The sequence below is a fragment of the Cynocephalus volans genome, chromosome 3 (assembly GCF_027409185.1).
Source record: "Cynocephalus volans isolate mCynVol1 chromosome 3, mCynVol1.pri, whole genome shotgun sequence".
Taxonomy (NCBI): domain Eukaryota; kingdom Metazoa; phylum Chordata; class Mammalia; order Dermoptera; family Cynocephalidae; genus Cynocephalus; species Cynocephalus volans.
The window spans coordinates 159,170,363-159,187,414 of record NC_084462.1 but is presented as its reverse complement, the minus strand read 5'-3'; the positions used below and the strand labels follow the sequence as shown (position 1 = coordinate 159,187,414).

The window sequence follows — 17,052 nt, the reverse complement described above, 5'->3', positions numbered from 1 at the left end:
TCAGAGACATGTTGGTGTATTTATGAGACTTGTTTCCAAATGTTCAGGGGTATCTTCCCTGATTAGTGGATGGATGATTTGTGGTTGGGAAATTGGTCCTTTGTCTCAAAATACCTAATTGAGAGATGGCTCAATATAATCATGTGTAAGGAAAAATTACTCCTAAAGGCCACCCCTAAATCCCCTCCAGGAGAAACTCCATGCTCGGGGCTGTTGCTCTACAAAAATGGATGAGCACTCCATGGAATCCAATGCCTCGTGCTTTGCTTATCACATTCTTGGTAACAGGAGTGTTGCAATCTTTTTCTGATGTGAAGGTAATTCCAATGTAGTGTGATTTAATAGTGCTTAAGAGCCTTTCAGGGTTCCTTAAACATTGAGTAGTTTATGCCTTTATACTATCCAAATAGGAGTAAATCCCAGGGAGGAAGGGCTCTATGCCTACCATAATTGCATGAGAAATAATGATGGAATCCCTAAAGTCAGCAGAAGCATAGGTAACATTCAGCAGAGAGAGAAAAGTACTCCCTGGGTTCTCCTCTTAATTTGTCCTTTAGACTGAGAATAATAGAAAGCTGTAACTGGATTTTCCCTCCTTGTCATGTCTCTCCTATCCACCCCTTCCTCTCAATTCGCATGTGGTTTATTGCAACAAGGCCCAGCTCAAATATCAGTTATTCTCCCACCTAAAATTTGTCTGTTTTCTCTATCAATTAGAGCATTTAGTCTGTGGCACTCCACACATGGTGTCCCATGCTGTAATTATTCACTTATCAATCTCATCTCCCTTCCTAGGTGATCAAGTCTTTGAGCATGGCTTGTAAAGAGCCAAGTTTCGTTACAGCACATAAAAAGGTACACAATAATTGTTTGATAAATTGACCCATTCAGTAAATACTTATGATGCACCTACTATGTGCCAGGCATAACAGACACAATCCCTTTCTCAATGGGGCTCACCTGCAGTGACATGAATAATCGCATGTGTAATGCCATCTCCATATCACTGATGTTCAGCAAATTTCAAATAACCATAATAAGAATAAAACATATGCCCTGAGAGGAGGCTCATAAGATGTCACAAGGGATTTTTATCTACAAGGAAGAACATTGTTAGCTTCTCAAGGAATTTCCCCAGGGAAATGGTATAGATATGTTAGGCAATCAAGCTTAGCTTAGATTAAACAAAATGTGCAGTGTACTGCTCAGATGACACAGTGTTCTGAAAGAACTCTACCAAATCAAGTCTGATTCGTCTTGCCTCAACGATTGACCTTACAGATGGAACTTCCACTTGACTGAAGCTCCTTTGCTCTGAGACAGAGGTCTCAACACATCAGCTACAGTGGTAATAAATGAGTAATGGCAAAGCCCACTGCTTTCTCACAGCTACAACTACACGTTTTCAAGGAAGAAAAAAAAAAAGAGAGAGAAAGAAAAAATCAGCCCTCTGGGCCTTAAAGTTACTTTCTGAGAATTTTCCTTCATGTCAAATATTGAAACTCTTGGGAACACCAGGCTTGGCAAAGGTAAAATAATACATATGTTATATTTTAGACAAGGAAGCACACAACCACAAATTGAGCCACTTTTAGCTAGAGCTTCCCTAACTTGCCAAGTCAAAAGTACAAAATCAAACTTTACATCCCTCTAGTTCTTTGGAATTTCAAAGTCTTTATATCTGTATTATTTCATTTAAGTTTTAAAGCACATCTACCTGTGGGTTAAGATTCTCCATTAGTTAGATGGGGAAACAGAGCCACAGAATACTTAAGTGGTGAATCCGAAGTCATGCAACCAGCTTAAACCAGGACCAACATGTAGGTCAACTGCTTCCAAGTCCAAAATCCTTTCTGCTACAACCTATCACCTCATAGAATAGATTAGAGGACACGCACAGCCATTGATCTAGAAATCTCATTCATTCTAAAATGGTCACAGTGTATTCAATGGAGTTGTGTGAACTTTACCTCTTTAAGGCAGCCCATGAAGTTGTTGCTGACGGGTGAGCCTGGCAAGTCAGCGGTACTTGGGCTTCCTCCCACGTAGAAGAAGTCGTCGGAGCCCAGCATGGTGTAGTCCTCTTGAGTGTAGCCCGTCGTGGTAAGAATGCCATCCACAGAGATTGTCACCTGGTAGAGGGACATAGGGACAAAAAAAAATCCCAGCAATGATTTTCCAGTCCTCTTAAAATCCAGTGGCATCCCCTACTTGTGGCATCACTTTGGTTAAGATTTTGGTGAGGCATTCTTTCTAATTTGGTTTGACTTTGGCCTGTGCAGCCAAGTTCCATTTTCTGGTCTGCCTCCCTGGACCCCAAGTCTCCAGTATTCCCCTGTAGACTCATGGGAGGGTTTGTCAGAATTGCCAAGCTGAGCACCTTGTTCTACCCATGGTAATCTTCACTCAGGCTAGAAAATGGAACCATCCTCAGACGATATCACTTGTCTTGTTTCATTGCTAAAATGATTGTTTATTTTTTATATGATTGTTACTTATGGTGGTAGTGAAAAACAGCAACAGAGACATTGGATGATGGTTTTGTTAGGGGTTGGTCTTTGGTTGTTGATGGTTTTTTCCTTTTTTCTTTTCTTTTTTTATTTGTTTCTTTTTTGGCTCACACCACGCTGACAAACATGCATTCAGGGAGGGAAGGAGAAGGGTCTCGACACAGATATGTCATGGAAGATACATGCCATGGACTACCCCAGGACACCACCCCCTGCCCTCCCTCTGCTGCCATCACTGCCACCACGAGAAAAAAAAAATGGCCCATATCAGAAAGGCAACTCTAACAAAAAGAAAGGAACAATGAGGCATAATAACCAAAATAATAGTAGTAATAATGCCCACAGGGAAGAAATAGCACCCGTACACCCAACATCCATGAAAGGAGCAGAAAGCGTGCACACACCATACACCAGCACACCCATGCAAGAATCATCTGGAGCCAAGAGAGGAGGCAGAAGAAAAAAGGTCGGGAAGTGGGAGAGGGTGACGAGAAATAAGGAATCAAAACCCACTTCACACTTACATGCATTGAGCAAACGGAACTACAAAATGGAAGTCAAAAAAAAGAAAAACACTCAAAACTAAGGGGCAATCTTTCCCCTGCCTGCCACCTCCCTCACTAAAAAAAAAGAAAAAAAAGAAAAGAAAAAGTCCAAACCCAACCCCCAAATATATGAAGGATGAAAGGAGAATGAAGAAGAGGGAGGGGAAAAATAAAGAAAAGAAAGTGGCATTGGGTCGATGGCCGGTAGGTTGTTAGTAATGAGCAGGGGCATGTGGGAACGAGCTCTGATGCCAATGGGAGGGCCCACGAGACAGGAACATGCCATGCAGAGCTGGTATGGAGAACACACTGGCAGAGCTCCCTTTGGCCACGGTGAGGGAGTCACGTAAAAGAGGGGAAAGGAAAAGTGTGGGAAGTAGAGCACTTTCCTCCCCAGATCACCTGTGGCAGCCGTGGCCATCGAAAGGGAAAGAAAAGAGGGATTAAGGGGTGGGAAGGAGAAAAAAGAAAGGACCAAGAGGGAGAGAAAGACACAGAGAGAAGAAAGTCCTCACTACAAATCTCTGCCGTCCCTGGTCTGTAACTTGGAAGTTGCAAAATAAGAAAACAAATCAAAACAAAGTTAGCTAAACGGAGAAACTTTCTTTAAAAAATACTTTTAGGGAAACAAAAATGAAAACTGGAGAAAAGGAAACTGTCCCCTTCAAACTTGACCAAATATCATTTTCAGGACAGGTGCATTTCCTTTTATTTATTTTTTTTTTTTTTTAAGGGAAAAAAAAAAAAAGGCTTGCATTTAATTCAAAAAAAAAATTAAAAAGAAGAAGAAATTAGTCTAAAGAGGATAAAAGGAGGGTTTGGGGGAGGAAAAGAGGGGCAACACACGGCAAACCCAAAAAAAGAGACAATAAGAATGATATCTACCAGACAATGTAGTTTGTTTACCATAGCGTGTCCGATGCCTGAGTGCTTTGCGGAGAAGGGGGAAGAAAGGAAATTAAAAATTGTGAACAGAACGATTGTTAATTAAAAAAACTAAAAACAAAGATGAGTCGTTAGGGTGTTAGTACATTAGTCGGTTAGTAAAATGACACATTGCATGAATGATCTTGTGTTAGTTTTTCAAAAGAAAGGCACCCGACACAGAAAGAGAGAGTGGGGGGAGACAATGAGACCAGGACTCTATGGAAAACCTTGCTGCAGGGGACACAGCCAGAAAAGGAGCTCCGGTCCACCCTGCCCCGCTTCTGCCAAATACCACTCAGACCATACCTCACCCTGGATAAAATTAGCACCATACTTACTTCCCAAGGGCTCTCCTGAATGAACACCACCCACGTACCGTCCCCCTCCCACAACACATACACATTCCACCTGTTCTGAAGGAAAAAACCCCAAAGTTGATGGTTCCACACGTAGATAAACAGAAAGAACTGAAATACAAACACTTTGAGGATTTTTTTTTTCACATCTGACTCTGACTACATGGATGAAGATCATGACTTTTCCCTAAAAAGAAAATAACTTACAAGATTTACAGATCAAACCTCATAGGAAGACTACATTATGTAGCATACTCTGTGTTTCCATAAGTAATTTAAAGATCCTTGACTCTCCTGATTTTTGCAGATTTGTGCAGCCAGAGGAGAACATTCACCTCTTTTCTTTTCCTCTCAATTTAGAAAAACTGTGTTATTAGGAAAACACAGTTTTTCTAAAGTAAGAAAGAATGCATCAATGTTAGAATGTGTCAAAGCTAAAATCATCTTTATTACCCAATGAGGTTATTATTTTGTTTACTTTGCTAGAATGCTTCCTGTTGGAATCTGTCTCCCCTCATTCCTCCTGAATAGTGCTTTTCAAGAAATCTTTTATATGGATAGTAAGGAGGACTGGCAAGTTGAATATGACTGGAGAAGCCCTACCATTAGTCTCCTAATTTTCTGTTTTCAAATTATTAGCTGATTTCAAATGTTAAATTGTCAACACACCCAGAGCTGGGAGGATGGGAGGTTGAAAGACTGGTAACCCCAATTTTGTGTTTGTGGTTGAACCAAGGTGGCACTCTAAGATAAAGTAATTAATGTGGCCATGACCTTGCACTCAAGCAAAGTAATGGACCGAGCCCGAGCCTCACATATACCCACACACAAATACCTGACTCACTGGTCCCTAATCCCAGTCATGGTTTGGAACAAATAGAGAGTCCACAATTTTTCCTTCAGTTGGAAGCCCTAATAAAGTACCCAGCCTTGGTTTAAAGGTAGAACCACAAATAGATGATCATGAAGGAAGGAATGAGGAGAGAGCTGCTCCATTTGGTAATAAACACTCCAGGAAGCTCCAGATAAACTTTCCTCAGATGAATTTTGCAACAGAAGCCATTCAATCTTACCAAAAAAGGGGAGGCCGCTGTATACTTGTTACCAAATATTTATGAAGCTATTTATAGTTTAATTGAAATAAGGGCTTTCCACCCCTACAAATGTATCCTAGGGAACTCAAAAAGATGTTATAAATTTCATTTGTTTGCTTTTTAATGGGCAAAATAATAATCTTAGATATTTCAATACTGAAAGAGTTGCATTTGCAAAATCAGCTCTGCTTTTCAAAGAGTTCCCTCTCTTTCAATAAATTGCATTTGGATGCAAAATTCAGTCAGGATTTCCAGGCGATCCAGTTTTAGGTGCACTTTCTCACAGAAGATTAATACTTCCTCTGCCAAGAAATACCCTGATACCCTAGGGCCTCTGTAGTCTAGTGCAGAACAGAGAGCTCTACTTGGCTGCATCCTTGGCTCACGACAGATGCAGTCCCCTTTGAGACAGAATGCTCAGCCCATAAATCATGTGCATGTCACAATAAGTCTAGCACCCGGACCATGGATGAGCTCATAATCTTTCTGGAACATAAGGTGCTTTGCATATTTAGCCACCACACATGGCTGAGGAGTACTGTAATCACCATTTCACAAATGGAAACTGTGGTGTAGAAAGGTCGAGTGGCTTGTCCAAGGGCACAGAGTTGGGCCTTAGAACTTGGGAGAGAAACCATCCAGGGTGATTTTGCTTTAGTTGCTCTGACTAAATCAGCACAACCGATATTTGAATTACAGGTTGGTTTATTCCCTCTCAATTTAAAGGACTTCACTGGGGCCTGATACTATGTTAGAAGTGTTTTTGGTAGAAACAAAAGTGAGCCTTCCTCAGGCTAACTGGAATCATTTTAGAATGGCAAGAAATTGTGTGGGGTGGGAGAGATGTAGAGAAGCAAACTGGTGAGAACTATGACCTGATTCTGCTGCCCAGTACACACAAAGTCTCCCCTCCACCAAGGAACGCCTAAGGGTGTTATTTTGTACCTACCAATCAAAATTGGGAAAAGGTCATATCTCACGTTTTGGTCTAGTCTCGGCAGCTCAGGCATACCAGATATGTCCTACTATGTTAGCAAATGGAAATTTAATTTGGGTTCTCTTGATGGTTCATAAGTTTTCTTCTGAGTAAGCATGGATGGGGGATGATGAAAGAAGACTTCGGCAATAGGGTTCTTTGGCCTTGGAGGAAAAACAGAACAATGATTCAAAAATGTCAAATTCCTGTGTGGTAAGATGATTGGGGACTTTAAGTCCTGTGTTATTTGGAAACTTCAGCACAGATAGAATGGAATCTCCCAACCAGGTGGCTTCCCTGACACCCTTAAGTGGGGAAATGGGTGGTTCTATTATTGTGTGTTTTCAGTGGGTACCAGCTGTTGACATTTGTTTAGCATTACTAAGGCATCACACCTTTATCAAACAGAAAACATACGCAAACTCCCATCAGTTCTTCTGCTTTCCTATTTACGTTAGAAGGTATTAAATCAATCATATTGCAGAAGAAAATATGATAAGCACTTTCTGGAAATTTGCATGGCGTTTTCTGATTAATAAAGGATGAATGCTGTCCAACTAGGTTTAATGGCAAATTTGCAAGTAGGAAAACCAAGTGAAAATAGCAACCTGGAAAGGCAGTCTCAGCACAGACCTTGACATCGATAGGAAATGCTTTTCTTCTACTGGTATGGGCTGGTGAGGTATTATTATTGTTGGTATTATTCATTATGAAAGTTGAAAACAACTTCACTTGGCTGAGGATTTCTGAGGGTACTGTCACCTGACGGAGGTGCCTGCTTAGAATCGACAGGCGATGGGAGTTCCCAAGCACGGACAGAACCAGGAAAGGCTGCTCCAAAGTTGACTTTTTTATTTGGGTCCTTCCTCTTTCCAGGCCTCCCAGTCAACTGAAGAATCTTGGAGGTAGAGACAGGGGCCATAGAGTAGGACCACCGCATCAAGGAACAGAGAAACAGAGGAATTCAGAAAGATCCTGGCTAATTAATTCCAAGGCTAGAGGTTAACATAACAACATATAAAAAAAAAAAAAAAGCTAGAGAGGGATGGTAAATTAAAAGGAAGAGAAAAAGGAAGACTTTCTGGAGGGAATTAAAATTATGGCATCATGGCAATGGCTAACTTAATTAAAATTAAAACATATATTCAAGGAATGAGAAAAATCCACCAAGCCGCAGAAACAAAATGCTGTCCCTAATTAAATTTAACAATAATAAGATAAGATTCAAATGTAATTAAGAAAATGGCAAAAGGAAAGCAGAATAAAAAGGATGAAAGAACTTATAACTTTTATTATCTATACAACCTAATTTTTTTCTTAAATAACAAGCACAAATGGAGAACCAAAGTATGAGGAGAAACATATTTTAATAATTTTCCTTGTGAAACTGCAAAAACTGGGAGAAAGTTAGACCCTGACATATGCAAACCCTTATCTCTCTCCCTCTCCAGCTGTCACGTGCTTCACCAACCCTCCCCAACTACCTAAGATGAGCCCTCCAGGCGTTCTCTCCCCTCAGCCATTACCTGCCGGAGGTTGCGTGTCACTTTGACATCGTGCCAGGCGTTGTCATTGAATTTTCCATTCACGGGCTCCACAATAGCCTCAAAGGCCCCGGACCCCAGGTTAATGACCAAGGAGACCGCACCATCCTTCAGGGCCAGGTTGACATAGTCAGCCGACTTGCCCGTGTGCAGGATGAGCCCATTCCGCTGCCAGGTCTTAAAGGAGAGGGTGATTTCATCACTGCTGCTCTGAATGGGGTTCTGAGACAGGTCATAGCACAGGTACTCAGAGCCTCGGAAGGTGGCCACATTCTCCTCTCGAGCTACAGCAAAAGAAAAGAGGAAAGGAGTCAACACTTGACTGGCAAAAGTCAGCTGTATGCAAATACCAAAGAGAATGCACCCCAACGGTACCGTTCCTGCCCCACTTCTGACACCAACACAACACTCCCTTCAACTCTTCCACGAGGCTTTTATCTAAATACCAGGGGAACCAGCAGAAAAGGGACTTTAGAGAAATTATGCATCCACACAAGTGCAGAAGACAAACAAGACGGTGCAGGAGAGCTTGCTGCCTTTCCTTCAAATTTTCTCAAAGAAAAACTTAAAAGGAAATTTCATGCAAAATGGTCGAGTAAAATTTAAGTTGCTTTTGTTTCAGTGATAGCTTGTAAATGCTTATAGAAGAGCTGGTTTAAAATGAATGATTAACTGTTCTGACAAAGGACTCTTTAGCTCTAGGTACATTTTATTGACCAATAACTAAAAATCAATTACCCCGAAAGATTTGGCTCTGATTTCCATCCATCAATAGCCCAGCTAACTTTGGTTTCCATGGGAGAGTCCTGAGCCCAGTGGAATGTGGCTGGGTTATTAAGTAGGAGGTGGGACCTAAGAAGGTGATCAAAGGGGACAGAATGAAATCTGATCATTTTTGCTTTGACAAGACAAATATCATTCTTAGTCTCAAGCAAAAGGGACCTTTGCTCAGAGGTTGGGGGGGGTCTCTTGTTTTAGATGGCTCTGGTAGGACTGTCCACATCCATCCCCACAACTGGGGTCCATGGGGCCAAGATGGTATTCCAATGGAGCCCACATTTTCTTTCCAGACTGTATTCCAGACACTGGGCCCCTATAAATCCTCTACCCAAAGAGTCCCAAGCCTGTTTCCAGATCTGTGCAGGCCTCTTACCTAGATCCATCTTTCTAAAAGCAAAACATGCTGTCAGCATGCAGACCTCAAAGTCTACGGGTAGCCATGGGGACTATTTGCAGCGGTCTGGACAGAGTTTGGCCATACGGGCTGGAGTCTCCACATGCATTTATACCAGACCCCTTGTGATGTAGGACAGAGCCAAGGGCCAGAAAAGAAGGGGGTAGGCCACAGGCTGAAGACTAGGGGGTGGCCAGTTCTTGCTGTTTTGTTATTTCCCAATGCAAAACTCCAAGGAATCCAAAAATTCTAAATTTGCACCTGGCTTTCCAGATGTTTACAAAGGTATATATGTCAAGGTAAGAGGATAGAATATATCTTATTTAATCATTTGTTGATTCGATTTATAATCTCAACACAGAATGTGTGGACTTGCATTTGTCTTCTTGCTAGACAGCCTCATTTACAGCAGACTACTTCATATCAGGGTTGGTCAAAACCTATCAAAAGTACCTCATTAATGAAAGTGAATTGGCAACTATAGAAGTTTACGTATTCAGCTTCCCTGTAAAACTGTGGGGTACAAAATGAAGTTGAGAGAATTCTATTTTCCCTGCCAGAACTACACTCTACTCTTATTAACCAAAGCCAAGTCCACCTCAACTCAGATTCCTATCAACCATCACAATTCTAGGTAAATTAATTTCTTAAGTAAAATAAAATAAATACTTTCTCCTTATGAGGTAAGAGCTATAAAGGAGTCACTTATAATATGAAGAGATGACCACCCACTACAAATTGTTAAATTAATCATAGCATTGTGACAGCATTAAAACATGAGCCTCAACTTCATGCTCCAGAGAGTTGAAGAAGAGATCAAGTTTCTCTTGCATGTTCCAGAGGGCCTCAGTGATAGATGTCTAGCTGCATATTTCTGTTTGCACACACACTGGCACAAGAAACAAAGACCTGACCACCTATAAATGACCACAGTGTAGCTTACACGTACATAATTAATAAGTACCAATCAGCACAATTCTTGATGCATTTTCCCCAAAAATGGCCCCCCAAAACCAGAAAGCACAAATTCGACACTGTCTGAATGTTTGAAATAGATTCACCCAATGCCCTAGTGCCCTGTCTATTGTCATGATCACTCCTCTCATTTCTGAAGAAATGGTTTTGTTAAAAAGCAACCCGACAAGCCCCTGCTCTGGAAACCGGGAGGTGACCCCAGTCTAGAGTAGAGAATGCAGTTATCATAACTAAGTTCTTTTCCTACATATGTGGACATGCTCAGAGCCAACTCCTGTGCATGTCCTTGACACCACCCGTGGTATATTAATGGGTGTCTTTTATAAACATGTAAGTTACACCTTGTGTGTCCACTGAACTGAGATCAATGAGCAAGAGAAGTAGTGCTATAAAGAGGAGCTTAAATTAATCACCGACTACCCTTCAGAGGGGGAAAGCTTGACACAGAACAGCAAGACACCGGGATATTACTCCATGTACTGTGTGGTGCTTAATATTTTTTATATAATTAGAGCAAGGAGACTGTCAAAATAATAAATTTTAGAGCTACAAGGGATTTTAGAGATTACCTGATTTAATGCTCTTATTTTATTAAGGAAGAAATTGATGGCTAGAAATAAGTGAGTTGATCAAGACAACACAGTTAGTTTGTGGTACTCTGGACTTCAAGAGCCTCTGGACTTTTCTATACATAACAGCTACCTTTCCCTTTGCCCATCACTCTGGAAATATTACATGCTCCTATTTTACTTCTCAAAGGCCACAGATGCTTCCATGGGGCTGTGCATTGACTTACAAACTGTACTAAACTTTAGATAAACTGAGCCAGGAATCAATTCCTTTTACCCTATATAAATCAATCATTCTCATCAAAAGAAATGTTTCCCTTTCCCCTTTGGAATCTGAGTATTTTTAAAACAACAGAACTTATTTTATGTGGAAGGCTATAGGAAAAAAAAGACATCAGTGTGGAGAAGAGAAGATCACAATAAATAAATAAGAAATAAAACTATTGTGAGAAAGAAAAAGCTTATGTAAATCACATGCCTATTTATGCTAATATTCGTGCAAATACACCAAGGAAGATTTTATATAGCCAAGTGTCTTCTTTTGCAAATACCTAATGAAAACTGCTGCAACAGTTCACAATCTTCCCAATCTTTTTATTCAATGAAGAATTTTCTCAGTTTACCTCTACCCTGGGCCAAAGGAGGCTACCAAGAGCAATATCATGCCAAGTGCTGGGATATCTCCTCCATACGTCCACAAACAGTAGACAACTGAAAGCTCCTTTCCAAAGCATATTCTAGTTTCTAAGAAAACTTATTCATTTTAATTCACGAGATACTTTCCTCCCAATGGTTGTTGGGAGGAGCAGCACTGGCAACACATGGCCCAGTCTTTAAAAGAGAAAATTAAGTACTAGGGAGGAGAAAGAGTGAGGACCTTGAAGAAATTATTCTTCTGTGTACTCGCACAACTGATATCATTTTTCTCCTAAGACCCCAACCTATCTTAACTTCCTTCCAGTGGCTGAGACTCAAGCATTTGCTTATCATCTTGAGAACCATACAAAGTTGACAGTGAATGAAACTAAAGGGGGCAAAACCAAATAGTGACAAACACACGTTGTGAAGCCCATTCAGTTCTCCGATCCCTCCATTAGAAAAGCCTAATAGTGCCCAAAATCTGTTTTTCAAACTTGCTGTTTACATTGAGAAGGAGGTTGAAGAGACATTGCAGTCACCTTGCACATATTCAAACTAAACAGGTGGAGAAAATGAATGCAGGGGATTATGTAACACAGTACACAGCAGCTTAGCCTAAAGCGACAGCTTGGCCAGAGAGTCGGCACTGACATAGCTAATGGACTGTTCAGATCCATTTAAATTATATCAGCCCAAAGTTTACAATCAATTGCATAAGTGTTAAAATAAAAACATTTTCCTCACTGCATGAAAAGCAGAGTTCAACTCTGTATGACAACAAATCATTTAGCCATTATTTGTAAGTGTTCAATTGATTAAACACTAGATGCAATCTGTATAACTCGAGATTTTAAATCAGTTTATATAAGATATGTAAAGGACTGATCTTTCAAATGGCTTGTTCATCTAAGTACTGGCATATGCATAGCATTAACAAGCATTTATTAAATTTTGTTCCCCACTGTCCCTCCCCAAAAAATACCTAGCTAGTGATTTATACAGTAATGACTCTATTTCTCTGAGAAATTCCAAAGCAGATTAAAATATTCAGTGTAATTTTTTCTTCCTGTGCAATCTAAGTGTGGGGAAGTGCACGGAACTGTTTAATTGGACCTGTGGTTCCTGATGTCTTGATGACTTAAGAACTCAAACTAGCCTTGAAATCAAGAAATTTGGACTTTATTCTGAAGGTTATGGAGAACCATTTCATAATTTTACTAAGAAGTATGGAAGGGTCCAATCTGTATTTTTTAAATATTGCATAATCTTTAAAAAACACATTTGAACTACTTTTTGAGGTGTTTCCTGGGTCTGGTTCTGCCTGAATGTTGATATAGGTCCTGGTGTGAGGTTTGTATTTTACCGGGTAAAAATGGAAGGAAAAGGTACCTAAAAGAGTCAGCCCGAGAAACTGAGAGGCAGAGATATCATATCGGCAAGCCAGAGACTACAGGAGGTCTAAGACAAAGCTTGAATACTTAAGAACCAAGTTCAACCATGGAAAACTGAGGGCCAGAGGCAAAAATCTCAAGATAAGAACATGTCATTAATGGGTAAAAAGGGACTCTAGGGTCATTTGCAAACAGACATTCACACCTTTCTAAAAGTGTCATATATTTCCAAATGCTTTCTTAATCATATTTGTATTCTCCCAACACTTTCTGAGGTCAGTTTGCTATGATTAGGCCAGTGTGAGGGAATGCAGGCACATAGAGTTTAGAAAGGTTGTGCAAGGCACTAGGGAACACTAGTTCCAAAACCACAGTAGCTGGATTCTCATTCCATAGCTTTTGCTCCTGCACCACACTACCATCTTGCAAGAAGAACAAGTGCCTAGCACCCTATAACTCATGTTCTGAAGATGCATGAAGTTCAGACTGTCGACAGGTGAAACCACTGGCTGTGATGAGCAAGAGCCCTCCCAGGCAGCAGCAACTCAGACAGGGAAGCTGGGGAGTAGGCTGACTTTCCTTCCAAATTCTCTAGCACCAGGTTGGGAGAAGTTAAAGTGAGAAGATCACACTCTTCATTTCCATCAGAGAGCCTTAAAAATGGAATTTTTAGACACTCAGAAGAGCTTTTTAAAACGCTGACCCCTCTGGAGTGGCTGTAGCCAGTGGCCCTGTGCAGAACACCGGCTGTGCTCCAGAAAGGGAGTAGAGCCAGCTTTCTGATGAGCCTCAGAGACACAGCAAAATTGTTCTCGTCATCATATCTTTTGTCCTTCAAATTGGCCTCATGCAGCAGTGCAGTACTTGTGTCTGCTCTGCTGCAAAGATAACCCTGTCTGCCCCCATCCTGGCCCAGCCAACCAGGAAGCTAATGAGGCACAAACTCACATGGGGTACTGCAGCCCTCCCTGCCAGACAAAAGGAAGGCCAACGGTCCTGAGGCTGGCCTGCCGACACATTACCTCCAACTCCACAGACTCAGCGGGAGCCATAGTGTGCCTCCTCCACCTGTGCAGGTGTGGAGAGAGGTTATAGGTGCTCAAGTTTGTGAATTCACAGACCACCCAATTCTTCTGGCCACTGATTCCCAGGTGAAGTAGCCCCAATGATGACAAAAGAAGCAACAGGGACACACAAGTGCAGAAATAAACTTCTAGAGAATAAACCCACAATTCCACAACTATTCTGCTCATTTTGGGGGGTGGGAGTGGGGGCGGGTAGCATATCTGCTCATTTCTGAAAGGTGCCTTGATCTAAAACAGCAGCTTGGGTACTTTGCTGGCAAAGGAAAACAGCAGGCAAATAAGAGTTGATTCTTGCACACTTCTGTTTCCTTCCACGCAACCTTCTAAGAATCCACATGCAGAACAAGAACACCTACCTCTAGGGCCCCTTAGAGCTGTGGACAGACATGCAAGTTGTCTGTCGGGCTGCAAGATGATCATATTTGCAAAAATGAGGGGAAAGTAGAAATCCTTTTACTGGAGTGAATTCTATTGCACGTCACCTAATGACATTTCCTGCAAGAATCTGGGAAGCAACATGCTGATTGAGTTAAAAAGGGAAAAGATTGCACAAGTGACTGCATTGTTGGTTCCCCCTGTCTCTTTTCCCTTACAATGGATTTTAGGGCCAAACAAAGCAGTAGGAGAGATCAAACCGCAGAGCCATCCCCCAAGGACAAAGGATAGAATCCTTTACCTGCCACATTCCATCACACATGTATTTTAAAAGCAGAGTGTAACCAGCAGACAAGAAATTGTGTCGCTATAAGCAATCCTGTGCTACAAAAGAAAATACATAGGAAATCTGACTTCCTGAGGCCATTTCCAACCCTTATCCTCAGACTCTGTAGGAAGGAAGCAGCAGAGAAATAAATGGACTTTTCCACACTGCCTGGGTCACTCACTAGCCTGCAGATGCTTCTTGAAAGTGATGAGAAGGAAAATAGTAAATCAAGTTGTCACTTGGAAAATAAACAGCCAGCATCCTGGTGAGAGAAGCTGCCTCAGTCCACAAAAGAATGGCCTGGAAAACCACGCTTCACTGAAATCACTAGAAAGCAAATGGCATCCTGAAGACTACATTGCTGTTGATTGCATTATAATAAAATTTAAAGTTTTGTTCACTCATTTAAGGAATAAAGATTCACAGGTGACACTACGTACCAGGTGATACATCCAGTGCTGAATGCACTTAGGTCACATGCTACACTGTGAGCAGGAATAATTAATTAGCTGACATTTTACAGAAGAAGAGAAATCGTAAAGCTAAAAAAAAATTGTAATGCCTGATAAGTACTAGGCACCGACATAAACTCACATTAACAGGGCACCCTTTGTAGCTGGACTGTGAACTTGATGGTTTAGAGCTTAATGAAAAAGGCTCTGAATTGGAAAGACCTGGATTTGACAATCAGTTCTAGAACTTACCTAAGTCTATGGAACCGTGGCTTAATTCTTAACTTCTCTAACTCTTAGTTTCTTAATCTGCAGAATGGGAATAACCATAGCACATATTTCATAGAGTTGCTGTGAGGCATAAATATATAAAGTTCTTGGTCCAGTTCCCAGCCATAGAAATGTTAGCTGTTGGGCTGGCCCCGTGGCGCACTCGGGAGAGTGCCGCACTTGGGAGTGCAGCAGCGCTCTCGCCGCGGGTTTGGATCCTATATAGGAATGGCCGGTGTGCTCACTGGCTGAGAGCGGTGCGGATGACACCAAGCCAAGGGTTGTGATCCCCTTACCAGTCACAAAAAGACAAAAAAATAAAAAAAATGTTAGCTGTTATGGTTGTTGAGATGCAGACATGTTCTCAACAAATAATTATGATTCAGCGTAGTAGATGTAGAATAGGTGAAAGAGGTACAGAGAACAGGGAATAACTGACCCAGGGTGGTAGGGAAGGCTTGATAACAGAGTCATACTTAAGCTATATCTTTAAGTATGAGTAAGAGTTCACCTGCAAAGGGAGGAATGAAATGCTAGTTAGAAGAAACAGCACATTCACTGGTGTGGTCAGGGGATGGTGAGAAGTTCATGTGGCTGGAACAATGGTATGTGTACAGGTTCAAGATGCAGGCGGGGGCCTTATCTGTCATATTCTTGACTACTGGGAGTGGGGGAAAAAGCAGAGAAAAACATCAGCTCTTGAGTGGCACAATTGTACTTATATTCTACTACCGTAGTGGGTAGGCACAAGGCTAGAGAAGTGAAGAGGATCCAGGAGACTTTCCCAAGGTAGGATGGATATTGCAAAAACCTTGACCTGAGCCAATTGTGCTGCATATGCCTGTCTTCCCACTTATAGTAATTTATGTATATGTTCTATACTTGATATCCCTTAACAACTGGATCCATATGACTTAAACTGTAATTATGCTTCTTTCACTACCAGCTTCTCATTTTAATTATGGGCCAGTCAATCAAACATTGAACACAAATAGTGCCCTCTGTCCTGTAGAGGGGACTCCACTTCTCTGTCCCCATGACTCCATGAGAACATTTCCTTCCCATTCTCCAGAAAGAGATATTTTTGGAGTAACACTTTGACTTTCTCTCCTTTCCTCATTCACTTCTCTAATGAGAGGGAAAATGATTCATAGTAAGAGTTTGATACTCATAGGTCTACATTTCTCAATTAGGTGGTCACTACTCCCAGGTGACCTACCTTTCTCTCTCTTTCAGCTCTGCCCTTCCTACAAGGCTTGTGAGTTCTCTTCCAGGCTCTCCCATGCAGTAAGCCTATTGGAATAGACGCTGCCCCTGTGGAGAAGGCCTGCAGTGTTCTGACTCCTCTGTGTACTGATGAGTGGGTGAGTTTAATTCAGGGAGAAAATTACAAGGAAGCCCAATCTGATTGCAAGTCAAAGCCACATTCTCTAACCTAACTGAATAGAACTGATAGCAACAGAACAATTGAAGTGATATTTGGAGCCTTGACATGACCCAAATTTGACCCTTGTGTCTATTCCACAATTGGTTCAGAAATCAGAAAAGAATGTTATGGTTGTCCTCTCAGAGCCCAACAAATATTGAAATAGGCACCAAAGTAAGGGCATCAAAAGAAATTAAGGATACAACCCAGCATAAAAGACACATAGAAGCACATGAGGTCAATGACAAGTACATATTTCAATAATGTTAAAGCTAGCTCTATGCCAGTGTTCACTGTAGATGCATTTCTTGAAATTATACCAAGGATGTTGGGCCGAGCCCGTGGCGCACTTGGTAGAGTGCTGCGCTGGCAGCACGGCGACGCTCCTGCCGCGGGTTCGGATCCTATATAGGACT

At 41.5% G+C, this 17,052-nt stretch overlaps 1 protein-coding gene across 5 annotated transcripts in view; it reads right to left on the bottom strand.

Moving 5' to 3' along the window:
• NRXN3 (neurexin 3) overlaps nt 1–17,052 on the bottom strand; it is a 1,519,487-nt gene that overhangs the window by 1,098,863 nt on the left and 403,572 nt on the right. For 4 of the 5 annotated variants that reach the window (XM_063091545.1, XM_063091547.1, XM_063091543.1 and 1 more), the window contains 2 exons: nt 7,935–8,236; nt 1,971–2,132 (listed from right to left, as the gene is read on the bottom strand). In XM_063091545.1, the coding sequence (XP_062947615.1) occupies nt 1,971–2,132; nt 7,935–8,236 (464 nt within the window). Of the gene's footprint in view, nt 1–1,970; nt 2,133–7,934; nt 8,237–17,052 lie in introns of those variants that run through there. The other variant, XM_063091548.1, reaches the window with a different exon arrangement.